General features: G+C 48.1%; 1 protein-coding gene across 1 annotated transcript in view; it reads left to right on the forward strand.

Annotated features, from left to right (window-relative positions):
- Positions 1-13,386, forward strand: part of ABCA13 (ATP binding cassette subfamily A member 13) — a 368,906-nt gene that overhangs the window by 30,650 nt on the left and 324,870 nt on the right. Inside the window, exons 4-6 of the mRNA XM_087861234.1 lie at positions 6,490-6,644; positions 9,678-9,706; positions 11,592-11,755. Of these exons, the coding sequence (XP_087717360.1) occupies positions 6,490-6,644; positions 9,678-9,706; positions 11,592-11,755 (348 nt within the window). The remainder of the gene's footprint in view (positions 1-6,489; positions 6,645-9,677; positions 9,707-11,591; positions 11,756-13,386) is intronic.

Consider the following 13,386-nt stretch of genomic DNA (forward strand, 5'->3'; position numbering starts at 1 on the left):
CCTTTTATATGTAAATGAAGTATTTTTCATTTCACTTCCTGCACTATTGACTTATTAACGCTAGCATTTTGCTATATTTTTCTACTGACTTTGGCCGTTTCATAGTTGTGTATGTGTATCTGTAGAAGTGATTTCTAGAAGCAGAATTGCAAGGCAAGAGAGGAATACATTTTTTTAAAAGACTTTATTTATTTATTTGAGAGAGAGCACAAGCAGGTGGAGGGACAGAGGGAGAGGGAGAAGCAGACTCCCCACTGAGCAAGGAGCCTGATGCGGGACTTGATCCCAGGACCCTGAGATCATGACCTGAGCTGAGGGCAGATGCTTAACCCACTGAGCTGCCCAGGTGCCCCAAGAGATGAATACATTTTTAATTTTGATGGTGTTTTCCAAATGCTCCTTTATGAGTATTATAATATTCTGCATTCTGTCTTCCAAGATGTGAGGATAGCTTTTTCCCCATGCAGAGACCAGGAAAGGTCTGGTTGAACTTCTACGTTTCTGTCAAGAAACTGATGAGAAACGATACATCAGTGCAGTTTTATTTGCTTTTTTCTTATTATGGGGATGTTGAACCTATTTCTATATCTCCATGTACAATTTATACTTATTTTCCTATGAAATGTTTATTCATGTCCTTTGTCTGTTTCTTTCCTCTTGATTCACTGTTTTTCTTCTTGATATCCAGAGGCTCTTTACATGTTAAGGAGTTGTACATAAGTCGTCATATTAGTTGTAAATATTCTCACCTGAGTTTGTCATTTATTTTTTGACTTTATTTTTTAACTTTCATCTTGAAGTGATTATAGACCTGAAGAAGTTGTAAAATGGTTTATTGAGTTCAGTTTCCTCAAGTAGTGACATCCTCTATAACTCTAGGATGACATCAAAACCAGGAAATGGACATTGGTACCATTGTGAAGTAGACCATAGGTCTTATTCTGCTTTCATCAGTTTTACACCCACTCATTTGTGTGGGGGTGTGTGGGGGGTGTGTATTGCTATACAGTTTGACCTCTGTATAGGTTCACGTAACCACCATCACAATCCATATATATCTATCTTGGTTGTGTTCCGTCAATATCTTGTATTGGTTTGATCAATGCCCAGACGATGCCCATGCTCTCCCTGTGTAGCCGTGGTCACCCCTCCATCCTCATCTCGTCCCCAGCAAGTTCTAGTGTGTTCTGTGCTTCCATACTCTTCTCCTTTGCAGATATAATTGTATGTAAGTTATATTATGTATAATTATGCAGAATATAGATAAATTTATGTAAGGTTACGTAAGTTGAACTGTACAGAATGTAACTTTAGAAGATTGGTTTGTTGTTTTTCATGGAACATAATGCTCTTAAGTTCCATCCATCTTGTGAGTGTGCCGACTGTTCATTCATTATTTTTTTTTTAAGATTTTATTTATTTGACACAGAGAGAGAGAGCGTACAAGGGAAAGGAGAAGCAGAGGGAGAGGGAGGAGTAGGTTCCATGCTGAGCAGGAAGTCCGATGTGGGACTTGATCCTAGGACCCTGAGCCAAAGGCAGCTGTTCAACCCACTGAGCCATCCAGGTGCCCCGAACTGTTGGTTTTCTAACTGTGTTTTGCGAGGTCCTCATTCTGTCACTCGGGACCTGTGTCCCTCACCAGAAGTCTGACTACGGACTGAGTTCTGGTCTCTCCAGCAAACCCGGAAAACAGGATATGACCTCTACATCTCAGGGGCCAGGGAGGAATCTCGGGTGCGAAGCAAGCAGGGGGAACCCAGAATGTGCTGGGGACCGAGATTCACGTCCCTACATCACTCACCACCAACACATGTGGTCTGGAGTCGGCATTAACTTTTGGAAGAGACTGAAACAGAGAGAAGATTTCTTGCTCTTCTGTCCTCAGGTGGGGGTGCCTCAGACTTGGCCCCTCCTTTCTAGCCCAGACCATGACAAGTTCAGGGCTGGCCTTGCAAGCACCTGCCCTGCCCTAGTGAGGGAGAGTGGCTCGCGGCCACACAGGCAACTTCCACATATTTCTTCTCTAACCCCCGGGAAAGGCAATAGGATGAGAGCAACCCAAAGCAGTGTTCCTAGAATTACTTTTGCCTTTGGATCTAGTTGTCTTTCTCCCTTTCTTTCTTTCTTTCTTTCTTTCTTTCTTTCTTTCTTTCTTTCTTTCTTCTTTCTTTCTTTTTTAAGATTTTATTTATTTGAGACAGAGAGAGAGATCACGAGTGAGAGAGAGATCACGAGCAGGGGGGAGGGATAGAGGGAGAAACAAGCTCCCCACTGAGCGAGGACCCTGACCCAGGACCCTGAGATCACGACCTGAGCCGAAGGCAGATGCTCAACTGACTGAGCCACCCAGGCGCCTCTGGATCTGGTTGTCCTAAGAAATCATTCTAATTCTGTAAGAACCTTTGGTCTTATTTGTGAACTGGTAAGGAAAAATCACACAGTTGGTGATAGAAACACTTACTATATTCCTTTATCTTGCTTGCCTGTCCCTGCAGCTCTTACCTTGAAAACGAGTCCTATCCCAGAGTCAGGTGGCTTAGCTCTGCCCGTCATTCTTATTTACACACAGCTGGGTGCTGGACTCTGGGCTGAGGCCTTACACACCTTCCCGCTGCTGACCCCCCACCAACCCTGTTAGGGGGATAATATTAGGGTCCTGTTTTAAAGAGGATTTTCCGGGATGCCTGTGTGGCTCAGTCAGTCAAGCATCCCACTCTTTTTTTTTTTTTTAGTATTTTATTTATTTATTTGACAGAGAGAGAGACAGCCAGCGAGAGAGGGAACACAAGCAGGGGGAGTGGGAGAGGAAGAATCAGGTTCCCAGCGGAGGAGCCTGATGTGGGGCTCGATCCCAGAGTACCAGGATCATGCCCTGAGCCGAAGGCAGACGCTTAACGACTGATCCACCCAGGCGCCCCAAGCATCCCACTCTTGATCTCAGTTCAGGCTATGATCTCAGGGTCATGAGTTCGAGCTCCGTGTTCCACACTGGGTGTGGAGCCTACTTGGAAAAAAAAAATGTAGTAAAGAGGATTTTTCAAGGGAGACAGTGCTTGAGAAACACTCTGAACCCAGGGGAACCCTCAGTGGGGAAACTGAGGGGTGGGCCTGAGCACTCCTCCCGCTTCTGAGATCCTGAGGCCCTTTGCTAGGAACGCGGGTGTCTTACTACAGCTGTTCCTTGGTTCCTGGTCCTCTGAGAGGGTGTTGGCAAGTGGCCTTTTTTCTTTTCTTTTTTTTCTGATTCTTTTGCAAGTGGCCTTTTCTTATGTGTCCTGATCCCGCCGCCCCTTACAGCATTCTATACTTTGCAAGGTTCCAGCATTCCTTGGTAACAGACCAAAGACACACCTGGACTCAGGAAGGTGGAAATTGCTGTCCACCCCAATCCTGTTACAGTTCTGGGATTTCCCTGGGCCACTCTCTCTCTGTCTCTCTCTCACACCTGCACACACTCTCGAGCACACACACATCAATATTTAATCTGGGATTTTCTGTGTATTTTTTCCGCTGTAAACATTTCTCCTGTTAGTAATAGTTCCTAATCCCGTTTTATGGACAATCGAGGTAGTTTTGAAATAATAATTAGAAAAAGAACGGACAGGGGTGCCCGGCTGGCTTAGCGGGTGGAGCGTGCGACTCTTGACCTTGGGGTTGTGAGTTTGAGCCCCATGTTGGGTGCAGAGATTACTTAAAAAGAAAATCTTAGGGGCACCTGGGTGGCTCAGTTGGTTAAGTGTTGGGCTCAGGTCATGATCCCAGGACCCTGGGATCGAGTCCCACATCGGGCTCCCTGCTCAGCGGGGAGTCGGCTTCTCCCTCTACTGCTCCGCCTGCTCATACTCTCTTTCTCTTTCAAATAAATAAATAAAACCTTTAAAAAAAGTCTTAAAAAAAAAAAGAAAAAGAACACATAACCAGTTCGTCATTACAGGGAAATTTGCCTTGAATTACAGCAATTTCTGTAATGTGCTAGTTTGACGGGCTCCGGTTAGAGCTTCCAGGGGTCTCTTAATCCTTTATACAGAAATAATAAGGGCTTTCTTGTGCTTTTGGAATTCTGACCCCTTGGGGGTGAAGGGCACCCTTTAACAGGTGAGGTTTCTGTGGGGTGTAGGTGACAGGTGACAGTCAATGCATGGCTGGGTGGGTCTGGCCCTGGCTTAGCCGTGTCACTGCACTCGCTTCCAGCAAACCCACTTCGACTCTCTGGGCCTCATTTCTTTGTGTCTAAGTGGGCTCTGACCCGAAAGGCCCTGAATTGGCTTTATCCATCTGTCAGTGTTGGTTGGCTCTGTTCTGACCTCATTAAGGTTAAATGACCGTGACCGAGGGAGGGGTCACACAGCCTGGTCATTATCTCAGGGCAGGTTTACCTGTGACAACTGTTGCTTCGTGGTCACTGTGTTCTTTAATTTGTAAAGTACAGGAATTGGGAGCGAACAAATCCTAATGAGCTCTGCCACTTCCTAGTCCGGAAAAATGTCCCCCAGTTTTAATTGCTTTTTTCTCTTGGACGTGCTGCCTGGGATTGGACAGCTGGTCACTTCAATACGCTCCTGGCGGCTTCTGAAATAATTTCCTATTTTATTTTAAATGTGCTGTGTCTTACTGATTAAAACTAGGTTCAAAACTGAATTTGAGACCCTCTGTAGACGGAATGGCCTGTGTGGATTCCAAAGGTGGCACGAAGGTTCTCTCTTATTTACTGGTAAAAAAAAAATCACCTTCCCTCCATAGGTGAGACATGTAAAGGTAAGCGGAGGATAGGATAGCAGTTTGCCCTCATTTTCCGAGTAGAATCGCATGGCGTGCGTTCTCCCACACACGGGGTGGGTCCACGCACACCAGGGTCTGGACCGCTGGGAGGCCTGGGTTTCAGATGGGGGTTACAGATCCCCACCGGCGTCCCAGCGGTCCCTCTGCTCGCGCCGCTCCGACCACCCCTGCTGGCAAAGGCCAGGGGACCCTCCTCCAGAAGCACGTGTGATTATACAGGTGACTGGTCTCCTGGGATGGGTCCTGGTATTTTCCTCTGAGGTCACTGCTCTGACGGACGATATTGCTTCTGTAGTTTACGTCTGTTGTCTGCTAGCGGTGAGATTACTCAAAGCTAACAAAATCAAAGGCAACTAGAAAACCAACGGCGTGTTTCTCCCACATGTGACAAAGGGAAGGGATACTATCTTTAAAACCCCAGTAAAGAAAACAGTGAACATCGCCATCGAAAATGGGACAGAGGCTTGAATATCCAGCCCGCCTTGGACCCCCTCCTGACTGCAGACACCCCTGCCACCCTGGGAAAGGGCTCTCTGGCCTCTGTCCTGGTGTCCACGGGGCATCGGGAGTGTGGGCCTCAGGGACACCCTCACATCTGCCCTGCACAGCTGTCCTGCTGTCTTGGGGTGGAGACCCCCCTCCCACCACTACCCTGGATGTCCTGCGTCCTTCCCTCTCCCCAAAACCCCTGTCTTCATGCCTGGGATTTGTCCTATCAAGTGTGCAAGATGTGCAGACGTGGAAATCACCACCTGGCGAGCTCTTTGCTGTCTCTGGGAATTGGGTCACCCTGGAAGGGGCTGTCCCTCCGGGGGCAGCAGTCAGCAAGGCCCAGGGGTCGAAGCCTCAGAAATATAGAGAGTAAAAGGGGTGTGGCATTACACGCCCCAGAAGTTCATTCAAGGTCCTCTCAGTCCACTTCCAGAGGATGTGAGTCTGTCCACCTCTTTCTTTCTCCAAAGCCTGGTCCCTTCCATCCTGTCCTCCTGAACCCTGCCTGCACCCCACAGTCAGAGGGCTCTTCTGGAATTGAAAGGAGACCCCGTTGTCCCTGGCGAAGCCTGTCCCAGCCCCCCCTGCTCTGGTGCCCACGCGGGGTCCTTCCCTTTGCACCTGCTCCCTCTGCCAGCACAGCCCCGGCCCCCAGTGTTTCTGTGGCCGGCTGCTTCGTGATTCAGATTTCAGCCCGAGAGGCCCAGGGAGGAGGTGTAGTCTCCCCTCAGTCCTGCCTAAGCGACCCCTGGACACAGACCTTCCCCCTCCCTCCCCAGCTCCTCACCCCACTGGCGTTCTGGCAGCTTCTCTCTGGACCACTGTCTGGAGACGCACCTGTCGCCTCCTACCTATGTCCTCTGCACGCAGGGCCCGGGCTGGTCACGGGGTCACGTTCCCAGCACCTGTCCTAGGATGTGCAGTGCGACAAGTGCCAAGTAAACCAGACACGTGGAGCTAACGCACAGAGTGGTTGAGCATCACAGGTGATAGATTGAGGACAACGTTCTAATTTCCAGTTGGCGGAGATTTTTGTAAAGTGATCATTTCCCTTCCAGATCAAGGTCACGGAGAGAGGGCTCTGCAGGGTAGGCGTAAACACGTGCCAGGTTAGTCGAGAGCACGTTGGCGCTGGGTCTCGAGAACCTTAGAAACACCCAAGAAATGGGATCCTGTGCGGGGCGTCCCTGTGATATTCATTCCACTTCTCTGAAGTTCGTCTAGGTTCCGGGCTGCAGCTGGTCGGCACGAGAAGGTCAAGGACCTGGCCTTCCTGGAAGAGATCCAGGACCTTGCCGAGGAACTTTGGGAAATCTTGGACAAGGCAAAAATCCTACAGGAACTGTGGGCAAGAGGATCCAAGGCTCCAGGCAAGTCAGTCTCTACCTGGACTCGGGCTGAGCGGGGCCCACGGAGGCGCAGTGCCCAGAAAGTCCTTAAGATCCTGTTGATGCGTTAGTTTGCCTTTTGGTAACAGGTTGTGGGATTGTGGGGCTTGGAAAGAGCCGCGCCCTCCGTGCGTGAGGCCCAGCACCTGGCGCTGCTTGCGAGGCCGTATGCCTACCACCTCCCGCCCGGGAAGGGGCCGGAGCAGGTGCAACCTTCGGAGGGGCCGCACGCCGTCCTTGCGGTCTCTGCAGCACGTGCACACACGCACGTTCTCCTGATTCCTTCTCCCTCCTTCTGGTCGAGTTGGATTGGTCTTTCAATGTTAGTGATGCTTCAAGGTCCTTGAGAATTAGCTTGCTTTTTTTTTTTTCTCTCTTTTTTAAAGCTCTTTATTAAGGTATAATTGTCAAACAATAAATTGCAAGTTTGAAGTATACAATTATGTACACACACACACACACACACACACGAACCCATAATCAAGGTGATGAAAATATCACTCGCCCCCAAAGTTTTCCTAGTGCCCTTATATAACCTCTCCTTCCTGCCCCTTTCTGCTCAGCCCTTTTGAGGATTAGCTGGCTTGGCAGACAAACCTTTTGGGCTATGGGGCCCGATCCGTCTGTTCCTTAGGAAGCATGCCCACGTCCTATCTGTGACAGAGGAGAATTGGAGACGGAGCTCATGGAGCCTGGCTCAGCAGTGGGGAGGCGTGGGCCGTGAGAGAGGCCGCCCCCTTCTGCTCCCAACATGCCCTGGCTGTCAGCTGGAGCCCCAGCCCCCTCCCCCGGCCCCTCCCCGATCCCGTAAACACTATCCCACCCTCCGCCCCGTGCTATCATATTTTAGTTGAGTTACATTGGAGTTTCAGGGAAACAGTCAACAAGTCTGTAGTATAAGCGTGTCTCCAAGATGATGTACTTAGAGTGAAAAAGTATCCGTTGTTTACCCGACATTCAAATTTCACCGGCCACCCTGTGCTTTCATTTGCGAAATCTGGCAACTCTAAGGACCCGCCTCAAGGGGTTCTCTTTATAGAGTTGTGACCTTTTCGTGGATTATATACGAGGGGATGGAATGAAGAGCCTGATCGGAGAATGGACCATGAGGTGACACCGCGTGTTGTTTCTGAGAGAGAAAACAACCCCCGTGCAGGGCAGGGCAAGGTGGGGCGGGTTTCAGCACCCACCCACATGCATCCGCAAAAGACCAGATCCCTTCAGACTCCAGGTGATGGAGTTCCTACGTTAGGCACTATCACGAGATCATTCCACTTTTATAAAATGCGGGGTTCAAATGACGTTTTCAATATTGTGTGAAACACAGAAGTGATTTTTTTTAAAAGTAGGCTTCACACCCAGCGTGGAACCCAATGCAGGGCTTGAACTCACACCCCTGAGATCAAGACCTGAGGTGAGATCAAGAGTCAGATGCTCAACCGACTGAGCCACCCAGGCCCCCCAAGAACTAATACTTTTTTTCGAGAAGAACTTTTATCTCCATGTTGTTTTCAGTTTGTTGCTGTTTGAGCCACTTTCCATGGCGGACGTGCCAGAGAAAACCCGTACCTTCACGCTTGACACTTCCTCACCCAGACGTGTGGGTTTGCCACGCCAAGTGGGCTCCAGTGGTGTCCTGTCATTTACTTCAGTTCTGACGCAACCACCTGGTGTGACTCACACCCCACTTCAGACCCCCAGTTGCAAGTAGTGAGTCTCCAGGCACCCACAGTTTTGTTTGATCTGACTACAAATCAGAGGTTCCCACGACCCCCTCTTGGGGTTTGATTAATTTGCTAGAATGGCCCATAGAACTCCAGCGGGTTTATTCTTTTTTTTTTTTTTTTTTATGATTATATTTGTTTGTCAGACAGAGAGCAAGAGCACGAGAGCCCGCAAGCAGGGGGAGCAGCAGAGGGAGAGGGAGAAGCAGACTCCCCGCTGAGCAGGGAGCCCGATGTGGGACTCGATCCCAGGGCCCTGAGACCATAACCTGAGCTGAAGGCAGACGCTTCACCGACTGAGCCCCCCAGGCGCCCCCTTACTGGTTTTTTATAAGAAATTATAAAGGGTACAGAGGGACAGCAGATGAAGCATATAGGTCCGGAAGGGTTCTTCTGTTCCCGTTGAATTGGGGTGCACCACCCTCCCAGCACGCAGATGCGTTCACCAACCAGATGCACTCCGACGCCCAACTTTTGGGGTTTTTCTGGTGGTTCCATTAGGTTGGTGTAACTGATGAGATTAGTTCAATCTCCAACCCTCTCCCCAACCTGCAGTCAAGGGCGTGGGGCTGAATCACGCACGGTCTTTCTGGGGGACTGGTCCTCATCCTGACCCTATCTGTCCTCCCCCCAAACCCCCAGGCATCTCATCAGCACACAAAAGACACTCTTATCAGTCCAGAAATTCCCAAAGTCTTCCAGGCTCTCCTGTCAGGGACTGGGGACCAAAAGCAGATATAACAAAAGATGCTCCTGTCACCCCATCACCCCAGAAATCCGAGGGCAGAGACCAGTCTGTGTATTTCTTACCGTGTCCCACTGTGACTCCGCGGAGAATCTGAAAAATCGTAACTTCGCTCTTCTTGGCCTCTTTGAGCTTTTTCTTTCTCTCTCTTTCTTTCTCCTTTCCTCCCCTCCCCTCCTGTCCCCTCCTTTCCTTTTCTCTTTTCTCTCTCTTTTCCTTTCTTTTCCTTTCCTTTCCTTTCTTTTCTTTTCTTTTCTTTTCTTTTCTTTTCTTTTCTTTTCTTTTCTTTTCTTTTCTTTTCTTTTCTTTTCTTTTCTTTTCTTTTCTTTTCTTTTCTTTTCTTTCTGTCATTTCCCGGGCATCCAGAAAATTTGCTTTGCAAATCCAGAGTGACCGTGTCCTTCAGACTTACTCCCCAGTTTGGGTGTCCTCGAGTTTTGGGCCGGGATTTGTGATAGCTGACTTGATTTTAGAACTAAAACAGGGGCCTGGCAAATGCTTTCTGATTGCTTATTGAACTAATATCTGAAATCTCTTTTTTCGTAGATTCTTCTCCCAGCTCCAGTTTTTTAGCTGTAAGTATTGTAACAAAAATTTGAACCTAAGCACTGGTTTTTATTTTATTTTTCAAATACTTTTTTTTTTTTTGAAGTCATCTCTATGCCCAATGTGGGCCTCGAACTCACGACCCAGAGATCAAGAGTCACGGCTTCACCGACTGAGCTGGCCAGGCGTCCCCAAACACTTCTTTCTAATGATTTGTTTTTAGCAACACTGTATCTGAGACAGCCAGAGTCCCTCAAGAGATGGGTTGAAAGGCGAATTTTAATTTTCTCAAGCGAGACTCTGGACTGGGCCTGCTGAGGGCTGGAACCCTGGGCGTGAGGGCCCAGAGCCCAGACCTAGGCCTGTCCTCCCAGAGATGACACGGGGGGTCAGGGTGTGACTCCGCTGGGGGAGCTCAGTGGCTCAGGGGTGCTCTGGAGCCCCACGCTCGGTTTTCACTTTGCCATAGCTAGCGTGTGGTATGGAAAGCTCAGGCATCTAGAATGTTCCGAAGTGTCTGTACCACATGCCAGGCACGGATGGCTGCCTTCTGACCAAGCCATCCATGCTGTTGGAATATGATTTTCTTCCTGTTTTTCCCACAGCCCCGTTTCGGTCCTGCCCTGGCGCCCAGGCTCGCTTTTAAGCAGCTGGTTCATGGCTTCAGTGAGATGGATTCTATCACCCCTTCCCCACACCTTTGCCTGGGGAGGAAGCCCTTCCCACTTCTACCCATTGGAATACACATTTTTAATTCTTTTTTTTTTTTTTTTAAGATTTTTTATTTATTCATTCGACAGAGATAGAGACAGCCAGAGAGAGAGGGAACACAAGCAGGGGGAGTGGGAGAGGAAGAAGCAGGCTCATAGCAGAGGAGCCTGATGTGGGGCTTGATCCCATAACGCCGGGATCACGCCCTGAGCCGAAGGCAGACGCTTAACCGCTGTGCCACCCAGGCGCCCCCACATTTTTAATTCTTAACTTCCAGTCTCACTTTTAAAATTTGTTTTATTTTTTGAAATTTAAAAAAAAGATTTTATTTATTTGTTTGAGAGAGAGCGAGAGAGAGAGAGAGAGAGCAAGAGAGCAAGCACGAGCAGGGGGCAGAGGCAGAAGCAGACACCCCAGTGAGCAGGGAGCCCGACATGGGACTTGATCCCAGGACCCTGAGATCATGACCTGAACCAAAGGCAGCGGCTTAACTGACTGAGCCCACCCAGGTGCCCCTGCTCTCATTTTTTTAAAAGCTGAAGTTTACTTATTTATTTTTTTTACTAATCTCTATACCCATCCTGGGGCTCGAACTCATAACCCCTGGTCTTCCAACTGAGCCAGCCAGGTGGCCCCACATTTTTTTTTTTCTTTTTAATCCAAGAGGAAGAAATCTGGTCTGTAGTTTCTTATTCCCTGGCTGTGTTGTCGAAATGTTCTTTTAGCTGTGATTTTAAATTTTCCTTCCTCCAGACCAAGGCTCTGTGATTGTGCCATGAAAAACAGTGGTGGGGAAGCGGGAGATAGGGATCTTGCCCAGAGGGAGTCCAGTATTTAATTATTCACGCTGTGTTTCTGATAGGGGTGAGTTCAGCTGCACCAACAGAAAACCTTCAGATAAGAGTAGGTTGTCCATTTTTATTCCTATCTGAACAACTGAGCATTTATTTCCAAGTCTCAAGATCTTAGACGGTGACGTAGCTTGCTACGAAAACAGACCTCTACCTCTCTGTCCCTGCCCATAGCGTCACGATCTTTAAAATCCCAACCCAATGGGATGATCCTCAAATCTCGTCTGTTCAAAGTAGTGACGTGCCAGGCGTGTTCTCTACCACCTGACGTTCCGGCAGCCAACCCAGCCCCACTGCTGCTTCAATCACGAACGACAAGGACGGGGGAACTCTTGGTATTTTTTCCTAACAGATGGATCTCAATAAGACCGAGGAGGTGATCTCGAAATTGGAAAAACTCCACCAGCAGCCCCACATCTGGAATTTTCTACTTCTTCTGCCGAGACTGTACGCAAACGACATTCGCGTGGGAGACCGCATCCGTGGCGGGACACAGCTCCTCCAGGCGGCTTTGAAGTAAGTGCGAAAGAGAAATCTAACCAATAATAGGTGTGTTGGCTTTTTCCTCCTCCCTTTTTCATGGGCAAGTTGGTATTTCTGGTTGATCTCTTGATTGGGTCAGGAAGGCAATCCGGAATCGCGGTGCCCTGAGACGGCTGGGATTCTTGCTTTTCCACGTCTGTTCCTCGTCTGCAGGTGTGGATATTTTATACAAGGGCAGTCGTGCTGTCCAGAGCACACTCTCCCTGACTTTGGCAACGTAATGTCACATCTTTAACATTTCACACATTCCCCTTGTCTTCAGTGGTCATTTTTATTATGATTACTTTTTTTTAAGATTTTAATTTTAAGTAACCTCTATGCCCAACGTGGGGCTTGAACTTATAATGCTGAGGTCAAGAGTCCCATGCTCTTGACCAAGCGCCCCCTCAAACGATCATTTTTAATGGTTGCTATTTTATTTTATTGCATTTTATTTTATTTTGAGATTTTACTTCTTTGAGAGAGAGAGCAAGAACGAGCGAGCGAGAGAGCATGAATGGGAGGAGGGGCAGAGGGAGAAGCAGGCTCCTTGCTGAGCAGGGAGCCCGATGTGGGACTTGATCTCAGGACCCCAGGATCATGACCCAAGCCGAAGGCAGATGCTTCACTGGCTGAGCCCCCCAGGCACCCCGAGTTCAGAAAATTCTAAATTTTAACATGACTTTCCAAGTTCCGTGTGAAGGAATGGAGGACAATGGAGCGTATTTTGACAGGTTGTTGGTTTCATTTATAACATATATTTGAATATAGTGGGTATGTTTTCACTGGTACCCTTGCTCTCTAGGCCCTGAATATGTTCGCACAGGCAGTGAGTGGGCTCTTGGGAGAGAGAGAATTTGAAATTAGAGGATATCGCCGATGGTTGTGGAACCCTATCAGCTCCGGCATTAATTTTACTTCTGTACTTTGCTTTGGTGCCACGAGGTCAAGAAAATCTGCATGCAGTCAACTCTACTTCAATTAAAAAAAAACCAACAACTCACAAACCCAACTACCATGCTTTAAAAAGGAAGAAAATTGGCATTAGATTTAGAAATAAGTATTTGTGGGATGCCTGGGTGGCTAAGTCGGTGAAGCGTCTGCCTTCAGCTCAGGTCCTGATTCCAGGGTGCTGGGATTGAGTCCTACATTGGGCTCCCTGCTCAGCAGGGAGTCTGCTTGTCCCTCTTCCTCTGCCCCTCCTCCCTGCTCCTGCTCTCTCTCTCAAATAAATAAATAAAATTAAAAAAAAAAGCAACAGGTGTTTGCATGTGGTATCATGCAAACTGGTAATTTATTAGTGGTCTATCTTGTCATCTTAGGAGCCTTCGTCACACAGAGATACTATGAGAGATTTTCCTTAAGGAGAAGCTACCGGGAAATACCCTGCGTGATGCACAGCTTATGTATTGCTGATCTTGTTGCTAAAATTTAAACCTATTCCTACTTCAGTTGAATGGATTTTCTAGTTTACAAGCTCAATTATTTATCATTATACTTAATACAATTACTTACAAAATAAAACATTTAAGTATTTAAAGACTAACATGAACGCAATATATACGTACTCTTTTTCCGTGAAGCAGGTTGGCGACCACTGATCATACCCCTGACATCCTCAGATC

The sequence above is a fragment of the Ursus americanus genome, chromosome 3 (genome assembly GCF_024610735.1).
Source record: "Ursus americanus isolate L20-20 chromosome 3, mUrsAme1.1.p, whole genome shotgun sequence".
NCBI lineage: Eukaryota > Metazoa > Chordata > Mammalia > Carnivora > Ursidae > Ursus > Ursus americanus.